This window comes from Bidens hawaiensis, unplaced genomic scaffold, assembly GCF_021521415.1.
Source record: "Bidens hawaiensis isolate Kalapana, Puna unplaced genomic scaffold, B.hawaiensis_p1.1 tig00018053_1, whole genome shotgun sequence".
NCBI lineage: Eukaryota > Viridiplantae > Streptophyta > Magnoliopsida > Asterales > Asteraceae > Bidens > Bidens hawaiensis.
The window spans coordinates 425,372-452,380 of NW_027492728.1; the positions used below are offsets into that span (position 1 = coordinate 425,372).

The 27,009-nt window shown below is 36.7% G+C and overlaps 1 protein-coding gene across 1 annotated transcript; it reads left to right on the plus strand.

Annotated features, from left to right (window-relative positions):
• The first annotated feature begins 21,194 nt into the window (after positions 1-21,194).
• On the plus strand, positions 21,195-23,297 carry LOC143555369 (uncharacterized). The gene is made up of 3 exons (XM_077044936.1): positions 21,195-21,405; positions 21,964-22,418; positions 22,720-23,297. Exons 1-3 carry the CDS (start codon positions 21,241-21,243, stop codon positions 23,156-23,158), a joined length of 1,059 nt encoding a protein of 352 aa, XP_076901051.1. The 5' UTR covers positions 21,195-21,240; the 3' UTR covers positions 23,159-23,297.
• The last annotated feature ends 3,712 nt before the right edge of the window (positions 23,298-27,009 follow it).

The window sequence follows — 27,009 nt, forward strand, 5'->3', positions numbered from 1 at the left end:
CCTCGTGCAACCAGAACTCGCATTTCTAGAACTTGGCGTAAAACTTCTCGGTTCTAAGAATTTCGAGCAAAGTTCAAAGATGGATTTCATGATCAGCCTTGGACTTAGAATAAATGAGTATGTCGTCGATGAATACGATAACAAATTTATCCATGTAAGGCTTGCAAATACGATTCATCATGTCCATGAACGCAGCTGGGGCATTAGTAAGTCCAAACGGCATAACCGTGAACTCATAATGTCCATACCTTGTTCGAAACGCGGTCTTTGGAATATCTTCGGATTGAACTTTGAGTTGGTGATAGTCAGAACGAGGATCTATTTTTGAAAAGAAGCTAGCACCTTGAAGTTGGTCGAAAAGATCATCGATACGAGGGAGTGGATAACGATTTTTAATTGTGACTTTGTTCAACGCACGATAATCGATACACATTCTCATTGATCCATCCTTCTTTTTTTGACGAATAGAACTGGTGCTCCCCAAGGCGACACTTGGTCGAATGAAACCTTTCTCAAGAAGCTCATAGAGTTGTTTCTTTAACTCCTTCATCTCGGTTGGCGCTAAGTGATACGGAGTTTTTGCGATCGGAGCAGTACCGGGAATGAGATCGATCCTAAACTCTACCTCACGATCAGGTGGAATTCCAGGAAGTTCATCAGGAAAGACATCAGAAAAATCAGAAACGATAGGAACATCTTTGATTTCTTTTGGCTTTGATTCTTCAGTGACATAGGCCATGAATGCGAGGCATCCTTGATTCAAACATTTGTTAGCCCTAATCATGGCGATTATGCTAACTTGGCCAGCATCTTTGTCCCCTTCAATTCGTATCGTTCGTTTATCGGGGGCTTGAAGTTCAATGGTTTTGCTATTGCAGATGATAAGAGCATGGTTATCGGATAACCAATCCATACCAAGTCCAATATCAAAACCAGCCAGACTCATAGGTAATAAACAAATAGGCAGAATATAACCAGCTAAGAGAATTTTTCTGTTTTCAAGGGCTTCAGAGGTCTTAACGATTTCGCCACTATCAGTCTCAACGCTTAGAGTTTTATCTAATTTTTTTAATGGTTCGTTTAATAGACTACAGAAACTATAATCTATAAAACGTAAATTGGCACCCAAATCAAACAAAACTCTAGCAAAGGTGTCGTTGACTAGAAACGTACCGGTTATGGTTTCCGGCATGTCAGCGGCTTTCTTTGTGTCGAGTATGAAAACTCGTGTGTTTCCCTTCTTATCCTTGCCACTTCCTGTAACATCTCGGACTTTTCGAGAACTATATCTTTATTAAAACCCGACCCATTTCTATGTTCGGGAAATTTTCCTCATTTATTGAGTTTAAATTGATTATTATATTATTATTTATTATGTTATAATTAAATCTTTCTTGTTTTTTTGGCAAAAACAACCCAAATTAAAACCTTTTAACTATTTTGTACCCATCCTCAAACCCCAGGGACTAAAAGTGAAATTTATGTTATAACCCATTTAACCTACTTGGATATCCATAACCCAAACCCGTATCCATTTTGCTTTTTTTGGACCCTAATTCATAAATCAATAACTTGGACATTAATCTTCGTTTATTTGAGGAAATTGATCTTGTGTATCTCGTAAACTTAGTAATTCCAGCCTAATCGTTAATCCAATTATGTTATATGTATCAAATCGAATCTGCGGTCTATAATACCCTAGGCCGACTTTAACCCTAAGTGGTTATACACCTAAAAATTTACATAAACACAAGGACCTGCGTACACAATCATTTAACCATAGCTGTCATTAACCCTGTGTGTAATCGCATTACTTTAACCTCCTTCGGGTTCGTTTATAACCACCTTTCCACCGGCCACTGTAGCGTCAGTTATCCCTCTTCCGATCATTCTTAGAGGCTCTATCGTCAACGTGTGTTATCCGCGAATCGTCATTCTTAACATTCTATATCACTTTTGCTCGTCTATCAAGGTGAGTACCACATTCCCCTATTTTCCTTGTTTTCCACGTTTTGGGGACATATGCGTAAATATATTTTTCATATATACTTATACTTAAAACTGCAACTTTGTCTTATGTGTTAACAACTTATACCTTACTTGTTTATGTGCTTATTTGCTTTGTATGCTTTCGCATTCGGAGAGGTCCAACATAATCTCAGTCTAGTATGATCATACGCCAGTCGTTATAGCCTTGTGCTTCTCGACATCTCAGTTATACTTACTCATTTGGTTATTTTGTTATTCTCATATGGCTTGTTGCAAATACTTATTTTTTTACTATACTATATGTACACTTAAACTGGTGTGTTGCTCACTCAACCTTGTGTTGACAAACTATATTATTTTCAACGCATATGCAGGTTATCGTGTGACGTGATTATCAAGATTGTTTGAAGCAACTTAGGATGCATGTTAGAGAAAAGATACAAGAATTTAATTTTGGATATCAATCAATCAATCAATCATACCCAGTAAAATCCCACCGACAGCAAAGCTATAGGTAGGGTCTGGGAAGGGTGGGATGTAGGCACACCGTACCTCTATCCAAAGGAATAAAGAGGTGGCTTCCAGAGAGACCCTCGGCTCTAAGTACATGTGTATGAAGCAAAATAAAGCAAATCAAAGTTTAACAGCTATATAAAAACTACTGCTAATTATAATAACATTAATAATAAGATCACAGTTTAACAGCTATATAAAAGCTAATAATAATTATAATAATAATAATAATATATGTAAGGGAAATACCATTATGGTATGTGACCTAAATAAGTTAAGTCTAAGTCCTAAGGTATTCAATTCTCTCTAAAAATCCTTAACTTTAATTCTACTTCTCCACGAATTCCTATCCTCAACCATGTCCTCGGAGAGGTTTAGGTCTATCAAATCATGCCTAATCCTCTCATCCCAAGTCAATTTCGGTCGTCCTCTACCCCTCCTCCCTTCTATAGTAATGTTGTCTACGGATCTAACAGGATTCGTCGTTAGTCTTCTCTTTACATGTCCAAACCATCTCAATCTCCACTCTCTTATCTTGTCTGCTATGTTCGCCACCCCTAATCTCTCGCGAAACACAACGTTTCTTATTCGGTCTAGCCTTGTGTGCCCACACATCCAACGTAGCATTCTCATTTCTGCTACCTCCATCTTCCGCACTTGTGCCTTCTTGATGGCCCAACAATCTGTTCCATATAGCATTGCAGGTCTAACATTGATGTACATGAATATTTGTTTTATTTGAAATTATTAAATAGATATTGAAACTTATATTGTGCATGATAGTAACCTTGAGAGCTGTGACAATCAGTTCGCGCCCCGGCATTTCCACCGTAGGTTGGGGTGTGAGATTGGTATCAGAGCAGAAGGTTTAAGATAGGTCGTTAGAAATTGCCTTAGACACATGTTTAGGAACCCTATACGTGCCTATCTGTTTACCTTTATATGTTAAATTTTAAATTGTTTACAGCTTTCTTAGATAATTACCTATTATTTATTGTTATGCACACACACACACACACAAACTCCGAGACTGCCTCAACATTCAAAGAAAACTTTTCAAAAAAATTAGATTGCTTTTATTTTCGGGAAATTCCTTAAGAATTCCCACCTGTTGTTTTCACGCGTAAACCTTAAGGCTAGGTTATGTGGCATGTCCCTACGATAAATGAAATGGGAAGAGAAACTGTGAGTTGGGACTGGCAAAACGGTTCCAAGAACCAAAGGTAAGATGCTATCCCTTACCTGGGTGATAACCTGACCACAATACTCGACCCTATGGACCCGAGCGAGACCCATAAAATGCCATATGACCGACACCTTAGGTTGATTTTAACCGAATTCACGGTGATACGTGGCTAAACTCGGTTTTCCCGATTATTGTGTTCCGTTATTTAAATGGTTAGTTGGGTGAAAAATCCATGGAACCCATGGGCTCTCCTACTATCCATTTCTTAACTTGTTTTCGTATTTTTGTTGGAGTAATCAAACGTGGTGATTCACAAGATACTCTGACTACCCATATTTATTTCGATAGTTCGTTATTTAGTTTGGTCGGTTAAAACGCTTTGTAACGCTCACTGGGCCGACAAACTTCATTGCATTGTTAATTCGTTAATTAGTTGGGACAATCAAATTGCCATGTAACGCTCATGGGATGTCCAACTCAGTTGTTTTTCGTTAGTTCGTTGGGCATTCAAATTGCCATGGAAAGCTCATGTGAGGTCAACATCCACAAATTTATATTTTGTTAGTTTATTGTAAACTTAATAATCTAAATTTTAAACTGACTTAAGTCCTCATGTAGTCATCACACATTAATCTTGCGTTTTGGGAAGTGAGTGATCCTTCCATTGGGCTTGACATCTCATTGGGATTCTCAGGATGCTCTTCTTCCGGTTCTTCCTCAGACTCTTCCTCAGGGTTCTCATCTTCTTCGGGATCCTCCTCTTCATCGGGATCCTCCTCTTCTTCGGGTTCTTCTTCTTCCGGTTCATCTTCCTCAATGGGTAGTGTAGTCTAAATGTTTATTGGGGGCATCTGGAAACTTTGTAAAGGCATCATAATTCTCATTTTTGGTTTGCGGGACGACCCTTCATTATTGTTTGGTTGAGAGCTGACTTCATTAAAAGTAGAGCTTCCAGTATACCATCGACACGGATCGGAATGACATTTCATCCAGTCGGAATATGGGGATCTTGGTTCCTCCTTGATGGGTATGTTGGAAAGGAAGGCATAAGACGGGTGAGGAATCGGTAAGTATCCGGTTGGATAGTATTGCGGTATTTCCGAGGGTTGGTAAGTGGGAATCTTCGTTGGATGATACGTCGGTACTTCAGATGGATTATACATCGGTATTGTTGGTGGATGATAGCTTGAGTGTCTTGGTGGTTCAATACTTGGTTTTGGTGGACTCTCGGGAACGTCTATCGGGTAGTGTTTACTTCCAGGTTAGTACACAGGTTTGGTCAAGTCATGTTCCACATCTTGATCGAAGTATGCTTCATAATAACCATCGCTCATATTGTCCTCAGGGTAGGGTTCGGCAATTCCGGCCTCTTTTGCCTTGCGCACAAAGTCTTCTATATGAGCTTTGAATGAAATCTAATGTTATAGGTGGTTTAGAATGTAGAGAGGGAAAGAAAGGTTACCAGCCTATCTTATGCCTAAAACACATTAACAATTATTTCCTATACTTGGATCGAAGCTTGGGTATTGTTTTATGATACCCAATTCGCTAAGATCGATGGCTCTGATACCAACCTGTCACACCCCCATCTTAGGCCTAAGAGTGCGACCTATAAGTTGGTACCATAATTTTTAATAAATCAGAGTTGCGTTAGTTTGCGGAAGATTTATAAAACTTCAAGGATCGAAATATAATATGTACATATATTCAAAAGACGGGATTATTAAATACCCGTTAAGTTGTTACAAAAGCATTTCTTGTTTCATATTTACAAACCATATATTAAGTTTACAAAATGAATCCGAGTCATCCGATATTCAAAGCACTTCGTCACTCCAAGTGCTAAACTTGTTCACCTGCAAGATGTAAGAAAATACGTCAGCAACGAATGCTGGTGAACACGCTGACGCAAAAATAATTTCTTTTACTTTATTACCCATCGAGACTACGCCTATCTCGGCCCATCTTGGCTTAGGAATAACAAAGTCAAACAACACATTATAAATTCGAGCCTCTACTCTAGGTCACCTCAGCAAACACCGCAGCGTTCGACTTAGTTAAGTACCTGTAAATATACACAACGGTCGTACTCCCTGCAGGAGAGCGTCCTACGACCAAGGGTGGTGCGATGTGCCCATTCATCGCGTAGTACCACCTATGTAAGGATCCAGACATACGTGTACCACAGCCTGAGGGCTAGGTTTATACTTTCATTTATAATGGTTTTAGGAACACGTAGTTCCTTGTAAACAATTTTCACATAACATGTTTGATTCGTTTGAAAACAAGTTTATAAAAGTTTGGGGGCTTATTAACCTTTTCTCTTTAGGATCTGCTTCACTCACCGTCCAAGGGTCTTTCCCTTTTTTATCTCGCACCTATAGTACGAGTATAAATATTTGTTAGTCGGATACACGATCCGGCTTAAGACCTTTAGTCTTATTTTATATCTCAACCTCGATGAACCTTTAGTTCATTTTCTTTTACTTGAAAACCCTTAGTTTAAAAGTAAATTATAAATCTTTAGTTTATATTAAAAACCCGACGTTTCTTCTTCTCCAAGAAACGTAATCATTTTCTTTTATTATTTAAGAATACTCATTATTCATTAAATAATATTTTCATAACAAAGAGCATACATATATACTTACACACATATATACGTATAAATATTCAATATCTTATCATTCATTCATTTCTTTGTTATGTTTTTTTTCTTATATCGAGGTATCGAGTATAACTTCGACTTAAGGCTTAAGCCTTTAATATAATATTATATTATATTTTTTCGTTACGTCTAACCTTATTGACGTATTGGAAACCTACGAAATCGAGCAGCACTCCAACGCCGCTTCAATTATTGGTCGTCAAACGATAACGCCAAACTTCAACACTCGTCGACACGCTTTACGTGATTCCTTATCATTACCACAAACACCTTCTTGGTACGTCGATGGAGGGTGGCACGCACTTCGAGGAAACGTTGGTACACAAACGAAGGATCGGGGCACGCTTATCGAGGCAAATCGTTTATATGTTTTGTCGGGATTTTAGAGAGAAACTAGAGAGAAGTGAGAGTTGTGTTTGGGATGTGCAAATGAGCTGCCCCTTGGCTGCTATTTATAGAAGAAAAATTGGATCCCATCGCGGTACGCGATGGGTCCCTGGGCAGACCTATCGCGTATCGCGATATAGGTATGATGAATCACTGCGTAGGTCTGCCTCGTGGCGACACGTGGCAGCCGTTGTGCCACGTGAAGACACGTGGCACACGTGTCAAAATGTGTCGGACCACGTCATCGCGTATCGCGATGAAGCTAGGTCAACAATGATCGTGTATCGCTATTGACATTATCAAGAAGCTTTGACCAAGCCCCATCGCGATACGCGATGGGCTTGTCTTTTGTCTTGTCACGTAGCGCAATAGAACAAGAAAACATTTTTTTCATTTTAAACTCTCAGGTTTGGAATTTGGCATTTTTAGTCCCCTAACTTTGGAAAGTTGGCATTTTGAACTCGAAATTTTCACGATGTTACACTATCACACATGTCAGACCACGTCATTGCGATACACGATTAGGTTGGCTCCTCGGCGATCGCGTATCGCCATGAGGCCATATCTTGGGTTTGTAACCAAACCCTTCGCGATACACGATGGGCTTGTCCTTTGTCCAGTCGCGTATAGCTATGGGACAGTAAGACAGATTTTCATTTTTGATCATTTGTCTTTGGAAACTTGGTATTTTTGATCCGATATTTTCACGATGTTACATCCTCCCCACCTTGGAATGAATCTTGTCCGCGAGATTCGCTCTTAGAACAAGTGGGGGTACTTTTTCTTCATTTCGGATTTGAGTTCCCAAGTATATTCGGGGCCTCTTTGTGAGTCCCACTTTACTTTTACGATTTTCAAAGTTCGTCTTTTCAATTTCTTTGTTTTTGAATCTTCTATTTGAATTGTTTGTTCTACGAATTTTAGATTTTCATTAATTTCTACATTTTTCAAAGGCATTGTTAAAGATTCATCGGCTAAGCATTTACGCAGATTAGAGACGTGGAATACATCGTGTATCCCTTGCATTTCCTCGGGTAGTCGCAAACGGTATGCAACAGTACCAATTCGTTCGAGTACCTCGAAGGGTCCAACGAATCGAGGACTTAACTTTCCTTTCTTACCGAAGCGAACAACGCCTTTCCATGGCGAGACTTTTAATAACACTTTGTCACCGACGTTGAATTCTAACGGCTTACGATGGACATCGTCGTAACTCTTTTGGCGATTACGTGGCGTCTTATGTCGTTTGTGGATTTGTAAAACTTTGTCGGTGGTTTCTTAGACTATCTCGGGTTCAGACAATTGATTATCTCCGGTTTCAGACCAGCACATGGGCGTTCTACATTTATGACCATACAACGCTTCGAACGGTGCGGCTTGAATACTCGTGTGATAGCTATTGTTATACGAGAATTCCATTAGGGGTAAATGGTCGTCCCAACTTCCACCTAAATCTATCACACAAGCGCAGAGCATGTCTTCAAGCGTTTGAATTATCCTTTCCCTTTGCCCATCAGTTTGTGGATGATAGGCGGTGCTAAGGTTTAACTTTGTGTCTAACGCTTGTTGGAAGCTTTTCCATAAATGAGACGTAAAACGACTGTCTCAATCAAAAATTATAGATAAGGGTACTCCATGCGAAGCAACGATGTTGTTCACATAGATATGCGCTAATCTATCCATTGAGTACGATTCATTGATGGGTATGAAGTGTACGGATTTTCTTAGTCTATTCACAATAACCCAAATAGCTTTATGTTGTCGAGTAGTTTTCGGGAGTTTCGTGATGAAATCCATGGTTATTAACTCCCACTTCCAAATGGGAAGTTTGGGTTGCTGAAGCAATCCTGATGGATTTTGGTGTTCAGCCTTGACTTTTAAACAAGTTAAACGTTTCGCAACATGCGAAGCGATGTCCTTTTTCATCCCATTCCACCAGTAGTTTGGCATTAGGTTTTGATACATTTTGTCACTACCGGGGTGCATCATGTATTTGGTATTATGAGCTTCACTCATTATCTTTTCACCCAAGTCCCCAACAATTGGTACCCAAATCCGGTTTCCCATTCTTAGTATACCATCGTCACCTTTGACTAGCGAGTCAATGGTGTCGTTACGTTTTTCTTCGGAGATCTTGTTTTCATTGATCGCTTGGAGTTGAGCGGATTTGATTTGTTCGATGAGGTCTATTTGGAGTTCTAATATTAAAGCTCGGACTCTTCTTGGCTTTTCATGTTCTTTACGACTTAGGGCGTCAGCTACAACGTTAGCCTTCCCTTCTTGATAAACGATTTCACAGTCGTAATCATTCAGAGTTTCCATCCAGTGCCTTTGGCGCACGTAGAGTTCTTTTTGCTCGAATATGTGTTTCAAACTTTTATGATCGGTATACATGATAAACTTGACTCCATACAGATAGTGCCTCCATATCTTTAAAGCAAAGATTATGGCGCCTAACTCTAGATCGTGAGTTATGTAGTTCTTTTCGTGTACCTTGAGTCGACGAGAGGCGTAAGCGATTACTTTCTTGTGTTGCATTAATATGCATCCTAAACCAGAATGAGACTCATCACTAAAGACAACAAAATCCTTGGTACCTTCTGGCAAGGCCAGTATAGGTGCTTGGGTGAGTTTTTGTTTGAGTATATCAAACGTCTCTTGTTGTTTGGTTCCCTATTCATACTTGATGTTTTTACGAGTCAAAGTGTCACACCCCAACCCACGGCGGAAATATCGGGGCGCGAACTGATTGCTCACAGCTTTTCAAAGGTACTATCATGCAATATGAAATGTGAATTGATCTATTAGATTTAATTAAATAATCATTTACATCAATTTAACCAAAGTACATAAATTAAAATTGAATCAAATAAAACAAAATCCAATATTCTAATTCTTGTATCTTCTTCTCTAGAATGCATCCTAAGTTTTCTTCAAATACAAGCTTGAGAATCATATCACACGATAACCTGCATATGCGTTAAAAATAAAATAGGTTTTGTCAACACAATGATGAGTGAGTATATCACCAGATTTGAGACACTATATAATAATAAGTAAAAGTGTAAACTGTTCATGTGAGATATACAGATAAGCCATAGCACATAACAGTCAAACAATTATAAAGAAAGCAAACCATAAAGAAAGGGCTCAACCAATCCATATAAATGGACATTGGCTACCAAGCAAGGACTAAACCGTGCCATAAAAATGGACATCGGTTGCCGAAGTAAGCAAATAGCATTCAAATAAAGCAAGTAAGCAAATAGCAAGTTAGGCAGACTGATAAACACACAAGGATAAACAGTTGCGGTTGAATACTAAATATAATAGAAAATATCTACGAACACATAAGTCCCCAAAACAGTTAAAAATAAGTAAAAGAATGGGAATGAAATACTCACCTTAGTAAATAAGCGAGAGTAAAAGTAAGCGATAAGAATGATGTATAATAGACGTCACGCAGGTTGAGACGTAGCAAGGACAAATCCTAACAATTATAATAATAAAGAAATAAGACAAGTTAAAGATAGACTAATAAAGAAACGAGACATGAACGGGTTTTAAGGGTGTAAAGTAATTTATTTAAAAGTTATTATTAAAAAAAGGATTTCTTATAAATTAGTATTGCATAAAATATAGTTGTTTATAAATATATGTACTTATACTATTAAATATATATATAAATCTTTATAAAAATTACATTTGGTTTATAAAACACCTAACCAAAAATTATTTATAATAATAATAAGGTATATTATCTAATTTAATTGTGAATTTAAGTAAAAAAAAAACCTTTTTAAATGTTAATTATATCTTAATTACTTTTTAATAAGTTTTATATATACAAATACATATATATATATGTGTGTGTGTGTATATATAGTTCTAACCGAGATTCGGAAAAACTACGAGTTAAAATGTCGGTTTTGTAACAATAGCGAATTATTAGTATATACAAGATATTAATAATAAGATTTAAAAGATTAATATAGTAATATATATGATTAAAAAAAACAAACAAAAACGGGGCTGGGGGATTCGAACCCGGGTCCCCAGCGCCCACAAGTCTTTAACGCTACAACAACAACCAATCTGCACTAGCTGATTTGTATGTCTAAACACCAATCAAACACAAAATAACCAGAAGCCTGTTGCACCAAATTTGAAGCATAAACACTAATCAATCAATCGATCAATATGTTAAAAGTTTGATCAATTGAGTTTAGGGCTATTACAGAGAAGATCAACGCGAACAAAACCATATAAACAATTACCTTAATTGTTGATTATAAGACGGCTAATTATGAGCAACAGTGTTCGGCAATAACGAGTTCCAGAACACAACCAAAACGGCTATGGTAATATAATTAGTTAGAGGGGTATTGACGGCGAGGTTATAAAGATCGTGTAACTAGGTTTAATTGAATTATGATCGGCGTAAACATGTATATTAAGAAAATATTGACGTCGGTTAGTTATAATAAGAAATTTGGATCTGTTTGGTTGATATAACCGAATTAAAAGTGTCGGTGTGTTCATTAAGGAATGAATAACAAAGATTTTGATCCAATTTCCTTGTTGGTGACGAGATGTAAGGTGCAAGCCAAGGAAACGGGTTCGCTATAAGGGCATGGGTTTGGGTTGGATCTTGGGTTATCCAGCTTTAAATGGGTTATAATATATTGTTTTTGTATTTCAGTCCCTAGAGTTTGAGGATGAAAACAAACTGGGATCAAAGTTTGGTTTTGGGTGGTTTTTTCCAAGATAAGAAAGTTATAAATTATATATTATATAATTAGTTAAACAATAATATATTAATAATTAGTCTTCTCGATAAACGTGATATATATATATATATATTAATAAAATAACCCGGACATCCAAACGGGTCGGGTATTTATATATATTGTTAATATGAAAAAGTCCGAGTTGTTACACAAAGAAGTTACGGGAACGGCTATACGAGAGAAATTTTCAATGAACCTACGATAATAGCCGGCAAAACCTAAGAAACTTCGGATCTCAGTTGGCGACTTTGGAATCTCCCACTTACATATAGCTTCAATCTTAGCGGGGTCCACTTGAATGCCATTCACGTTTATGATCTTTCCAAGGAATTGCACTTCGGGAAGCCAAAATTCACACTTCGAGAACTTGGCTTACAACTTCTCGGTTCTAAGTATTTCAAGCAAGGTTCGGAGATGAGTTTCATGATCATCCTTAAACTTAGAATAAATAAGTATGTCGTCGATGAATACCAATTTATCCAAGTAAGGCTTACAAATTCGATTCATCATATCCATGAACGCGGCTGGGGCATTAGTGAGACCAAACGGCATAACAGTGAACTCATAATGTATGGAACGCAGTTTTCGGAATGTCTTCGGATTGGAATTTAAGTTGGTGATAACCAGAACGAAGATCGATTTTTGAAAAATAGCTTGCGCCTTGAAGTTGGTTGAAAAGATCATCGATTCGAGGGAGAGGGTAACAGTTCTTGATAGTGACTTTGTTCAATGCTCGGTAGTCGATGCACATTCTCATGGATCCATCTTTCTTTTTGACGAATAGAATTGATGCTCCCCACAGTGATGAACTTGGTCGGATAAAACCCTTCTCGAGTAGCTCGTCCAATTGTTTCTTGAGTTCCTTCATCTCAGTTGGAGCTAGACGTTACAGAGCTTTGGCAGGCATAAGATCGATCCTAAATTCAACTTCACGATCGAGAGGGATTCCAGGAAGTTCGTCTGGAAATACATAAGAGAATTCAGAATCTATAGGTACGTCTTTTATTTCTTTTGGTTTAGATTCTTCGGTGACGTAGGCCATGAATGCTAAGCATCCATGATTCAAACATTTGTTAGCCCTAATCATTGAGATTATGCTAACTTGGCCAGTGTCCTTTTCCCCTTCAATTCGAATGGTTCGTTCATCAGGGGCTCGAAGTTTGACAGTTTTGCTAATGAAAATGATACGAGCATGTTTGTTTGATAACCAATCCATACCTTGTACAATGTCAAAACCAGCAAGAGTCATTGGTAGCAATTGAATAGGCAAAATGTAACTGGCTAAAAGGAATTTTTTCGTTTCCAAGGGCTTCGGAGATTTTGATGATTTCACCACTAGCGATCTCGACGCTTAGAGTTTATTTTGTTTTGTTAATGGTTCGTTTAATAGACTACAAAAACTATAATCTATAAAACTTAAGTTGGCACCATAATCAAACAAAACTCTAGCATACATGTCGTTGACTAGGAACGTATCGGTGATTGTTTCCGGCATGTCGGCCGCCTTTTTGGTGTCAAGCATGAAGACTCTTGTGTTATTTTTCTTGGCTTGACCACTTCCACCAGCACCACCAGTCGCGGGTTTGTTCTTGGGGGATTCGAAGCTTAAGTGTCCCATATCCTTGCAGTTAAATCAAGTCATAGTCTTTTTCCAACAACCGGACGTTGCATGGCCGGGTTTGTGACATGAGTCACAAACGATTGTGGTTGAAGACGGAGCAAAACGGCATTGCCCTTTGTGGTACTTTTTGCATGTCTTGCATGGCGTGGAATTTGAGTTGAATCCAGTTTTGTATTGATTTACGCCTTTGCCCTTGAATCGGGTGCTTCCTCCAGTTCTCTTGTTGTCACGAGTCAGCAATATTTTCTTGTCTTCTTCTTGCTACGGATCATGCCGCTCATCAGATACCCAGCCAACTGCATCACAAAGTCGGCGGTTTGAGGGAGGTGAGATCTAACCATATCACGGATTTCCCGAGGGAGTCCCCAAATATAGCGAGTGACTTTGCTGGACTCAGGGTTAACCAGCTGGGGCACAAGGCGACAATATTCATGGAACTTTGTATTGTATTCGCGTAGATTAGTTCCTACGACTCTATGGCTTAAGAATTTCGATTGGATTTGATCTGTCTCATGCATTGGGCAGAACTTCGCCATCAACATTTCTTTGAATTCTTCCCATGCCAGGATGTATAGAACTTGTCGGCCTTTGCTCGTAATCAATGTGTTCCACCATTCTAAAGCTTCGCCCCTGAACATTTGGGCAGAGTATTCGATTTTCTCTTGTTCGGAACATTTACTAATTATCACTATTGACTCCAACTCTTCGAGCCATCTAACAGTCACAGTGGCGCCCTTATCGCCATAGAATTCTTTTGGTCCAAAGTTCTTAAAATCTTTAAACGAACAACTATCAATTTTCATCTTCTTAAACTTTTTCTTGATGCCATCATCGACATTTGATTTATAAACGCTTTCTTCGACGTGGAATGGTTTCGGATGAGATTTGACAGACTTATGAGAGGGTTTAACATATTGAGATTGTCTAGAGTGAGTTCTAGCTTGAGATTCAACCCTCACAGCTTCTTTTATCATTTGTTGTATTTGGTTCATGTATTTATCGGGTATTCTTTCTTGCTCTTGTTGTTTTTCTTTATCTTTCTTATTTTCTGCTTCTTTTCGGGAAGCTTCAGCATTATTTTGGTTTAACATTGCTGAAATTTAAATAACATTCTTTTAAACACATATTTTATTCATTTCATAAACACACACATATATATATCATAATGATACATATATGTTATTATTACAACACACGCACTTATATATACATATCCTTATTCTTGGGACGATTCAACGTCCTTTACATAACATACAAACATTACAAACACATCATTATCACAAACAACTTTCTTTCATTCACTTCGGGTTCTCAATCCTTCAGATATTTCTTCACTATCTTCGTCATTTTGTTACATTTTCGAAGAAGCTTGTCTCCTATCTTCTTATTTTTGTTCTCTTCCACAACAATCTTCTTCCTCAAGCCATCTGTCTCTTGTAAGGCCCTATCCAGATGTTCCTATTGGGACTGCGGAATCTCATTCGGATAACCATATCTTGACGGCAGATCGCGGTACCCCATCATGACTATATCGTAGTGGTTCTTTGGGTTTGGGTATGGCGATGATGTCACGTTAGATGGATAATTGAAGAATGCCTCAGCAGCTTCATTTTGTTAGCGTATTTCATCTGCTTGTTCCGCAATGAACCGGATCTTGCCTTGGTATGGGGGGAAACTTGGTGAAGACTCGTTCCTTAGGCTTTGAAGATATTGAACATAGGGGCCTACCAATCCATACTTTGGATTCTTGTGAAAGAACGGTTGCACGCATCCTTGGCTTGGAGGGCAATCACACTCAGGCGTTTCTTCCATTGGGGTTGTTTCATCTTCGGGTTCTTCTACCTCTTCCGGTTCCTCTTCAAGGTCCTCTTCTTTTTCAGTTGTCTTTCTTGCTCTTGTTGTTTTTCTTTATCTTTCTTATTTTCTGCTTCTTTTCGGGAAGCTTCAGCATTATTTTGGTTTGACATTGCTAAAATTTAAATAACATTCTTTTAAACACATATTTTATTCATTTCATAAACACACACATGTATATATCATAATGATACATATATGTTATTATTACAACACACGTACTTATATTTACATATCCTTATTCTTGGGACGATTCAATGTCCTTTACATAACATACAAACATTACAAACACATCATTATCACAAACAACTTTCTTTCATTCACTTTGGGTTCTCAATCCTTCAGATATTTCTTCACTATCTTCGTCATTTTGTTACATTTTCGAAGAATCTTGTCTCCTATATTCTTATTTTTGTTCTCTTCCACAACAATCTTCTTCCTCAAGCCATCTGTCTCGTGTAAGGCCCTATCCAGATGTTCCTATTGGGACTGCGGAATCTCATTCGGATAACCATATCTTGACGGAAGATCACGGTACCCCATCATGACTATATCGTAGTGGTTCTTTGGGTTTGGGTATGGTGATGATGTCACGTTAGATGGATAATTGAATAATGCCTCAGCAGCTTCATTTTGTTGGCGTATTTCATCTGCTAAAATTTAAATAACATTCTTTTAAACACATATTTTATTCATTTCATAAATACACACATGTATATATCATAATGATACATATATGTTATTACTACAACACACGTACTTATATATACATATCCTTATTCTTGGGACGATTCAACGTCCTTTACATAACATACAAACATTACAAACACATCATTATCACAAACAACTTTCTTTCATTCACTTCGGGTTCTCAATACTTCAGATATTTCTTCCCTATCTTCGTCATTTTGTTACATTTTCGAAGAATCTTGTCTCCTATATTCTTATTTTTGTTCTCTTCCACAACAATCTTCTTCCTCAAGCCATTTGTCTCGTGTAAGGCCCTATCCAGATGCTCTTATTGGGACTACGGAATCTCATTCGGATAACCATATCTTGACGGCAGATCGCGGTACCCCATCATGACTATATCGTAGTGGTTCTTTGGGTTTGGGTATGGTGATGATGTCACGTTAGATGGATAATTGAAGAATGCCTCAGCAGCTTCAATTTGTTGGCGTATTTCATCTGCTTGTTCCGCAATGAACGGGATCTTGCCTTGGTATGGCGGGAAACTTGGTGGAGACTCGTTCCTTAGGATTTGAAGATATTGAACATAGGGGTCTACCAATCCATACTTTGGATTCTTGTGAAAGAACGGTTGCACGCATCCTTGGCTTGGAGGACAATCACAATCAGACGTTTCTTCCATTGGGGTTGTTTCATCTTCGGGTTCTTATTCCTCTTCCGGTTCCTCTTCAAGGTCCTCTTCTTTTTCAGTATCCTCTTCCACCATCAGTTTCACAGTCCCGTGCACCATCGGGGTTATACGAAAGCTTTCGTATGGCATCATTACTCTCATTCTTGGATTTTGGGACGGTCCCTTGGAAGAGTTAGGGTTAGAGTCCACATCATCAAAAGTAGATATTCCGGTATGCCACCTTCTTTGATCGGAATGACATTGCATCCAATCAGACGAGTCGCCGGTTCCTCCTTTATTTGTTTGTTGGCGAGGAATGCGTATGACGGATGAGGAATCAGCGGTTGATATGTTGGAATCTCAGACGGATGGTATGTTGGAACTTCAGATGGATGGTATGTTGGTACATCGGACGGATGGTACATTGGTATGCTTGAAGGGTGGTAACTTGAATGTCTTGGTGCTTGATATTCTTGCCTTGGTGGATCATCGGGTAAGTTGATCGGACATTGCTCCATTCCGGGGAAGTATATTGGTTTGGTTCGGTCAATCATTACGTCTTGGTTAAAGAAGGCCTCATAGTAATCCTCGCTCATGTTATCCTTTGGTAAGGGTTCGGAATTCCTGCTTTTCTTGCATCTCTCATAAATCCACTCATCATCTTCTTAAACGACATCTATTGATTGGGTGGTTTAGAGTGAGGACGTATAGAAAAGGTTAGCAGCCTATCTAATTCCTATTCAAATAAAACAAGTAATAAAATATTTTTCCTATTCACTTGGATCGAAGCTTATGTATTATTATTCAATAACTAATTCGCTAAGATCGATGGCTCTGATACCAACCTGTCACACCCCCATCTTGGGGCTGGGCGTGCGACCAACAGTTGATACCACTTTTGTAAATAAATCAAAGTTAGCAGATTAAAGCGGAAATATAATTAACGTGGGTTATAATATTTACATATATTTCAAAACACGGGATTTAAAAGTTACCATTTAGTGTTTACAAAACATTTACTTGTTTCATTTACAAACCACCATTTCATTTAAAAGTTTAACAAAATAAACCTGAGCCATTGGACATCTTGAGCACTTCGTCATCACAAGCTTCTATTCTTGGTTACCTGCAAAATGTTTAGAAAATACGACAGCAACACATGCTAGTGAATATGCTGACGCTAAAATATTTTCTTTTACTTGATTATCCCTCGAGACATAGTTATGTCCGGCCCATTGTGGCTTAGGAATAGTCAAGCTTTAAAACAAATACAATTATAAATAAAGTACACACAAAACACCTCAGCAAACACCGCAGCGCTCGACACTAGTTAGGTACCATTCGTATGCACATGGTCATGCTCCCATCATGGAAAGCGTCATATGACCAGGTGTGGCGCGGTGTGCCCACCGTCTTTTTACCACATATGTAAGGATCCAGACAAACGTACACGACAGCCTGAGGGCTAGTGCTTACTTTTGTTTATAACGTTTTAGAGACACGTAGTCCCATGTAATTCTTTTCATTTAATATTTTTGACTCAATTTAAACAAGTTTGTAAAGTTTGGGGCGTATTCACCTTTTTCTTTGGATCAGCTTCAATACACTGTCCGAGGGTCTTTCCCTTTGCTATCTCGCACCTATAGTATGAGTATAACTTTTTGTTAAGTCGGATATACAATCCGGCTTAAGACCTTTAGGTTCTTTTTATAATCTTTACCTCGATTATATTTTCTTTACTTTAAATACTTTAGTTAAAAAGTATTCTTTTCTTTCTTTTCTTTTATAAGTTAAAACTCTTTCTTTTTAACTTATTTTATTTTCTATTTATATAAGATAAACCTTTAGTTAATCTTATTTTACTTTTCTTTAAAACCCTACGTTTCTTCTTCTCTAATAAACGTATACTTTATTTTCTTTATTATTTAAGAATTATTATAATAACTTAAATAATTTTTCTATAACAAAGAATTATATAATAAGCATATGGATATCATATTCATATTCTTTTCTTTTCTTTGTTATATTTCCTTTTATTTATCGAGGTATCGAGTATATCCTGGACTTAGGGTTTTAAGCCTTTTTAATATTTTATTAGTATTTTATTTGGGCATTATGCCTACCTTCGTCGGCTTGTAGAAACCCTATAAAATCTAGCAGCACTTCGACGCCGCTTCACTTTCTTTATCTTCTTGATCAACACCCTTTTCTTGCACGCAAAACGAGGTACACCAATACTTCACCACACGTTGGCACACTTTACGAGGCTGGTCGTCGGGACGTCTGAATGGCACGCTCTTCAAGGTAGCATCATCGGTGTTGTGCACGTAGATCGAGGAAAACGTCGGTATTTTGGCACGGTTATCGAGAAGGCTTGGCACGAACTTCGAGGTAGTGAGAGAGTGATTATTTTAGAGAGATAAAGTTGCTGTGAAATGGGTGTGAGGAGTTAGAGAGCCCAAGCTCTTATTTATAGACAAACCACTGGGCCCATCGCGATACGCGATGGCCCTTTGGCTAGCCCGTCGCGTATCTCGACGTAAGCTGTCCTCGTCACCAGTAGCTTTGCCACCTGGCGGACGCGGTGCCACATGGCGATACATCATGCCACCGGTTGACACGTGGCAACACGTGTCATAGATGTCAGACCACGTCATCGCGTATCGCGATGACGTTGGCTCCTTGGCGATCGCGTATCGCCATGAGGCCATATCTTGGGTTTGTAACCAAGCCCTTCGTGATACGCAATGGGCTTGTCCTTTGTCCCGTCGCGTATCGCTATGGGACAGAAAGACAGATTTTCATTTTTGGTCCTCTGACTTTGGAAACTTGGTATCTTTGATCTGATATTTTCACGATGTTACAATTACAGTATCAACACTAAAATAAAACAATAAATTAGTAAACGCTCATAATAGTAATGACACACGTTGAGCTTATGATACAAAAAAAATACATAGATTTAAAACGATTTTTATCCGGTCGGTAAAACACATGTGTTACGACGATGAGTCGATGCGAATTCATGTTCGTTACGGTTAAAAAACTAAACAAAAATAAGTATATTCAAATTAACGTATTTAAAAAATAATTAATACAAAACGTATTTCAAGAAAAAAACTAATAAAAAATTAAAAAAAATATCTTTTATTTAAACGTCTATACTATATATAATGCATGATACATGTGCAAATTAAGACACCTAAATTTTAAGTAATTTACAACTTGTATAACATAATGTACATCTTCTATCACATGTAATATAGGGACAAACTTGTCTATTAGAAAATATGTATATAAAATATTTACAACATTGCCCCTCAACTTTACTCAACTTTTGTAAATTTTAAAAATTGTTACAACTTTGAACCTTTATCTTTACCAATGTGTTCCCTTTTATAATAATTGTAACCAACTTCTCACCAACGAATTTTCAGCGGCCGTAACTTTTTCATACCTTAACATATTTTTTTTTAAAAAATTGCACCATAAAAATGAGTATTTTATTGTTTTTAATTTGGGTATAGTATTGCTATAACTTTTTTTTTTTCAATTAAAAAAAATTATCATGTTACGTATGGGGTGCTCACAATTCGGTTTAGGGATGAGCTTTTTTTTCTAAATACTCGTACCCGTACCTGTACGTGTCTATTGGGTACGGGTATGGGTACGCAAATTTACTGATTATAGGTACGGATACTTTTGGGTACAAGTACGGGTATTACGGGTACTGGTACCCGTTTAGAATATATAGGGGCTTTTATTAGGTTTTCAAACACTTATGACTTAACTTCCAAGCGAGATTTTCAAAATATAATATATATTAGTTGAATAAGTTCACTCAATTTATATGCATATATTATTATGTATTCGTATATTTTTATTTCATGTATGTGTAATTGTGTATATAATTAAATAACACGTATTAACTTTCTCTCCTATTTTTCTATAGTAATTGAGGAAACAATAAACTAAGAAAAAGAAAAGGGAATGGATTTTATATTATGGCTAGTTTATTTCATTTTTAGTTTTGGTTGCGGTATTACGGTTTTGTTATTATAGATCATTGATTGCCGGTATCGTACCGTTACAGATACATAGTTTAGTGGAGATTTAAAAAAAAGAACAAAGAGGTCCCAAAGCGAGTTCGTACCCAAAGTACCTGTACCCGTACCTGTACCATATAATTCGGGTACGGGTATGGGTACCAAGATTTACTGATTTTAGATACGGGTACTTTCGGGTGCAGGTACGGGTACGGTCCCGATCTCATCCGTAATTCGGTTTTAACGGTTTCTAAGTTAAACCATGAGCCGTTGGCTCGACTTACTGTCATTGAAAACCGAAACTGAATCAATGAAAATTTAAACTGAATCGTTACTAATTGTTTGGTTTAACGCATTGAGTTTCAATAATAAGCTTATCGTCCGGCCCATTTTTATATGGCCGATTTCGATATAAACCGTAAACCAAACCGTTTACAATAGTTTGAATATTTAGAAACTGGCTGACCAAAAGCGATGATTGGTTTAACATTTTCAAGATTTCAAATGAACATTAAACAACCATAATTATTACATGATTGCTAGGATTTTCGTTTCCCAGCACACATCTAGTTTTTTAAATATAAAACAGAACCGTTGGTGGCCATTTCTGGGCAATTCCGGAACATTCCACATCCTTCGCTACCTTCCAGACTCATCAAAACCTTTCTTTTGATCATTCAAATTCTACAGACTCACATACATACATATATAATAATAATAATAATAATCATCTCTCTCTCACACCATTCTTTCTTCTGCAATTTGAAGCAAGTTAATAATAAAAAGTATTCATTGATCGATCTAATAATAACAAGAGAAACAAAAGATGGGTGTGGATTATTACAAGATTTTGCAGGTTGACAAGAATGCTAAAGATGATGACTTGAAGAAAGCCTACAGGAAGCTTGCCATGAAATGGCATCCTGACAAGAACCCCAATAACAAGAAGGAAGCTGAAGCCAAGTTTAAACAGATTTCTGAAGCTTATGATGTAAGTAGTTATTTAATCTAAACTTTTCTTTCCTTTTATTTCCACTAAATTAAATTCAATTATCAGAAGAAGTATTAAATAATTTATATAATAAAATTGATGATAAGGTTAGTTGCCACTTGCCAGTATTATTAGGATTTATGATTATGTTGCTAATTAATAAGAGAAGACGTATTAATGGATTCTGATTATCATATTAATGAATAAAGATTATTATAGGCCTTCAATATAGATTATTAAATTCCAATAAACCTTATTATTATTAAGATGATTTTGCAGTTTAATTGAATTTGTTTTGTTGATATTAATTTTGGATTCTGATTAAAAATTTTGGTTTAAAAATTGATGATCAGATTAGTAGAGAATATCATCAGGATTATGTTGTTAATAAGTACTAGACAGACAGCCTAAAATCAGGCTAGTGGAAATTGATGTTTATGATTAGAGAAAAAATGTTATTTTAATTAGTTCTATCTGTAATTATTAATGTTGTACTTGATAGTATAATTGATCGATCGATAATATATTGTACTTAGGAGTTTTTATTATTCTATGCAGGTGCTCAGTGATCTGCAAAAGAGAGCGGTGTACGATCAGTACGGTGAGGAAGGATTGAAAGGTCAGGTGCCTCCTCCGGATGCAGGTGGCCCCGATGGAGCCACCTACTTTTCCACCGGCGGAGGGACACCTTTCACATTCAATCCCCGAAACGCGGATGACATTTTCGCGGAGTTTTTCGGATTTAGGGGAATGGGAGGCGGTGGAGATGGTCCTGGTGTGAGAACAACGAGGTTTTCGAGTAGTATGTTCGGAGATAGTCCAGGTGGATTTGATAATATATTCAGCTCGTTTGGTGGTGGAGGTGGTGGAGCGTTTGGAAGTGGCAGTGGAGCTGGGTCTGGTCCTCGTAAGGCGGCTCCTATTGAGAGGAACTTGCCCTGTACTCTTGAAGAACTTTACAAGGGTACCACCAGAAAGATGAAGATCTCACGAGACATTGCAGACATTAGCGGGTAAGTTAATCAACTAAAATCCGATCTTTAAGAACAAGCCGAGCTTAAACAAACATGGGCCTAAAAATAGACTCATTTAACAAACGAGCCGAGAGCTTCATTTTTTTATTTAATGCATATTTTTCTAATTAAAAAAAACCATAAATTAATAAACAAGTTGAGTCGAGTTTAAAAGCATTTCTCCCGAGCTTAGAAACGATTCGAGCTTAAGTAAGTTGAACGAGCTGTTTCAAGAATTGATTGGATCCTCACTTTGTTTAAAAATCATGTTTTTTATTCTTATTTATTTTTGGGATTACAGGAAGACGATGACGGTGGAGGAGATACTAAACATCAACATCAAGCCCGGATGGAAGAAGGGAACAAAGATCACATTCCCAGAGAAAGGAAACGAGCAGCCGAACACCATACCAGCTGATCTGGTGTTTGTCATTGACGAGAAACCTCATAGCACATTCGCTCGTGATGGCAACGATCTTGTGGTGACACGAAGAATAAGTTTAGCCGAAGCGTTGACTGGGTACACGGTCCATTTGACCACCCTGGATGGAAGGAATCTGACCATACCCATTAATAATGTGATCCATCCGGAGTACGAGGAGATCGTACCTGGAGAAGGGATGCCGATATCAAAGGACCCGACGAAGAAAGGGAACCTGCGGATCAAGTTTAATGTGAGGTTTCCTATGAGGTTGACCCCGGCCCAGAAGACAAGGATTAAGGAACTGTTGAATGGTTAAGATGGTTTTTGGGTTAGATTTTGTGTGAAATGGTTCTCTTGGAGTACGTTATGGTTGTAATTACAAAAACTGAATATCATTAACTAAAAGAATGTAAGAAAGAATGAATAATGGTTTTGTTTAGATATGAATACTTTCCATTTTTGTAAGCACATAATGAGATATGACAATATAATGTCAAACTCGATAAATTTAATTTACTTTGTTAAAAGTTGAAAACTATTATATCATAAATCCGTCAACTCGCAAACCAAGTATGCTAAGTGTTGACCCGGCCTATGTAGCTAAACGATTTGATCCGAAACCATGAAATTCTTGGTGCGTAATTATATGTTAAGAAACTACATTGCACAATATTCTTTCTCCATCTATTTATACACCCATACTCGAAAACATAACCAGCTTTAAAAGTTCCATCTTATCAGGTTAAAAAAGAGGATCACAATTTCAATTCAAACTAGTATAAATCAAACCGCTTCGTCATTACCATCAGGTATCAAACAAGGAAACATATTGTGTAGGTACACAAAGGGTCTAAATCTGAGCGATATAGATGCTATTAATCAAAGAAAAGGTTAAATACCTGTGTACAATACGTATTTCTAGACCTGACCCAACAAGTTCAAACTAATGGTTTAGTCAACCCACTTCCCCACTAATTACGTGTGAAAATTCCTAAAATAAACGTTTTTCAAGTTTTATGTGTTATTTGCAAGAATTTCCGAAAATATGTATTCTAAACTAGTCGTGACGAGTAGTTTGTAGAATCAATTAAAACTTGTCATGTGTCTTTAAACTAACCATAACGACTAGTTTCACTAATCATCTACTTGTGACGATTGATTAAGTTTCAAGCCTCGTAATCAATGCCCACGAGTAAATAAGAAGTCATTTAGTCGTGACGAGTAGATTTTAAAACTTTTCGAGACACGAGTAGTTTATCAAACTAACCACGGCGAGGTGTTTGTTTACCAAATACAGCGAACCAGTTAGTTTTACAAAATACTAACTAGAATGGTTAGTTTGAAAGGTCAACTAGTCGTTACGAGTAGATATTGGTCAACGACTAGTTTACATTCCAAATACGAGTATATTATTAGTAATTAACTCGTCGCGATTAGTTTACATGGTTTATATTACAAGTACGAGTAGTTTATTAGTAGTAAACTCGTCGAGACTAGTTACATTCCCTATACGAGTATTTAATTAGTAATTAACTCGTCAGGATTAGTTAACCTGATATACATTACATATACGAGTAGTTTATATGTAGTTAACACTTCGCGACTAGCTTACCTGGTTTATATTCCCAATACAAGTAGTTTATCAGTCGTTAACTCGTTGCGAATAGTTTAACGTTACAATATACTCGTTGCGACTCGTTTTAGCGATATTCCCATTTATTTATTTTATTAAAAATATAAAAAAATATTTTTTAATCCCTTATTTTTATGTATTTTTTTTAAATATTATCACATGTTTTTATTTTTCGTGATCCCTTATTTTTATATCATGTAACATGCGATTGAATTCTATATCTACGATTATTGGTTATGTTCAATTTTTTTGAAAGTTGTATCATTTTTTTTAATTATTTTAGTCTAGTAAATGGTATATATTATATTTACAAATAAAATAGTATAAAAAGTTCATAAGATTAATCTAGTAATTTAATTACTAATAAAATTTTAAATTTATTACGTTTATTTAATCTTTGAAAACAAAGCTGACTTCTCTAAATTGCATGATAATTATACTTGGTATTAACTATTGGGTGACTATGTTGGTAATGTAAATCAGGTAAACTAACCACGACGAGTTAATTACTAATTAATTACTCGTATGGATAATGTAAACTAGTCTCGGCGAGTTAACTACTAATAATCTACTCGTAGGGGTAATGTAAATCAAGTAAACTAACCACGACAAGTTAGTTACTAATTAACTACTCATATTGGGAATGTAAACAAGGTAAACTAGTCCCGACAATCTAACTACTAATAAACTACTCGTATTAGTAATGTAAACCATGTAAACTAATCACGATGAGTTAATTACTAATAAAATACTCGTATCGGGAATGTAAACTAGTCGTTGACAAAGATCTACTCGTAACGACTAGTTGACCTTTCAAACTAACCATTCTAGTTACTATTTTGTAAAAATGTAAAAACTAACGGGTTCGATGTATTTGGTAAACAAACACCACATGTATTTGGTAAACAAACACCACGTCGTGGTTAGTTTGATAAACTACTCGTGTCTTGAAAAGTTTTAAAATCTACTCGTCGCGACTAAAGAACTTCTTATTTACTCGTGGGCGTTGATTACAAGACTTGAAACTTATTTAATCGTCACGAGTAGATGATTAGTGAAACTAGTCGTTAACGTTAGTTTAAGGACACATTGCAAGTTTTAATTGGTTCTACAAACTACTCGTGCATAATCATTAACTATTCGTCAGGGCTAGTTTATAACACCTATTTTGGGAATTTCTTGCAAATGAGACCTAAAACTTGAAAAAAGTTTTCATAAACGCTTATTTTGAGAATTTTCGTTAATTACTTTCATAATGAGGAGGTAACTCATATTAATTAGTGAGGCCATCAACTCCTCCGATACTTGTAACTCTTAACTTTTTACGTGTAAGGGGTGTTTGGGTGAGTTTTTCAAACTTCTTTAATTGATTTCTAAAAAGCAAAGGCACTTTTGAAAAACAATTCTATCACCACCGAGACGGATCAACTAGAGAGGTTTCACGTTCTTCACATGATATCGTCGGAGCATGTAGGTGAATTTCAGTGTTAATTAGAATACTTATTTGAAAGAGTTTATAACCTTTTGCGTGTTTGTAAATGAAAATGAAGACATGTGATGGTTTTGTTTTCTTATGTTATGACCATACTCATTTATATTATAATTAAAATGTATCTCAAGCTAAACTCACATAATCTAATGTAGCAAAGTTGTATAAATTCTCATGCAGGTAGTATAATAATATGATGCATAGGTAGATAATACACAGTTGTATGTAATTAGTGACAGCTAGCATAACACGTGTTTTCCTCCTACCTCTCTATGTTTCTCATCTGTCTCTCTCTCTCATGAAATACATGTTTCAAATATTAGATCTTCTTCATTTAACTCTCTGCAACAAATCTCCACTGTCAGTAGCTTCATACAAACAAAAGCTTTGGAAACCGGCTTCCCTCCAACCAGAAAAAGAAGAATTCCATCAACGATGATTAATCTCTCCACCTGCTAATTCCAAGAAATCCGAGGTAACAAAATCAATATGACTGTCTCTCGACGTAACTTGAATTGTTGATTAACGGATTGAACAATTCATGTATATGAGTTATGATCCTTTTAAAGATTTTTTAGGAATTTCCGCGTAATTACAACCCACCCAGGTATTAATTTGATTATCCATTAAAAAGCCCTATTTATTATTTATTATTTTTGTTTTCTATATGATGATGGTGATTTAGGGGTGTTTGGGATTCCTTATTTTCACCTCCTTATAACTTATTCTCATAAGTTATAAGTTACAAAAGTATAACTTATTAACCTATTCCTATGACAACTTTCACTTTTGCCAAACTTTTTATGACTTTTTTATGAAAGTTAGTTAAAATAAGCGATCTCAAACACAAGGGGTCAAAATCAAACACAATAGGCAATAACATCAAATCAAGAAAAAAAAATACAGGTTCCTCTTTTACTTTACTTTTCTTTTTTTCTTTTTTTTGTTGTTGCACTTCATGAGTTATGTATCATATTCTGCATGTCAAATTTTTTTAATACCATTAAGCTCATATGTATCAATCTAATTTTCTTTTCAGGTAAAT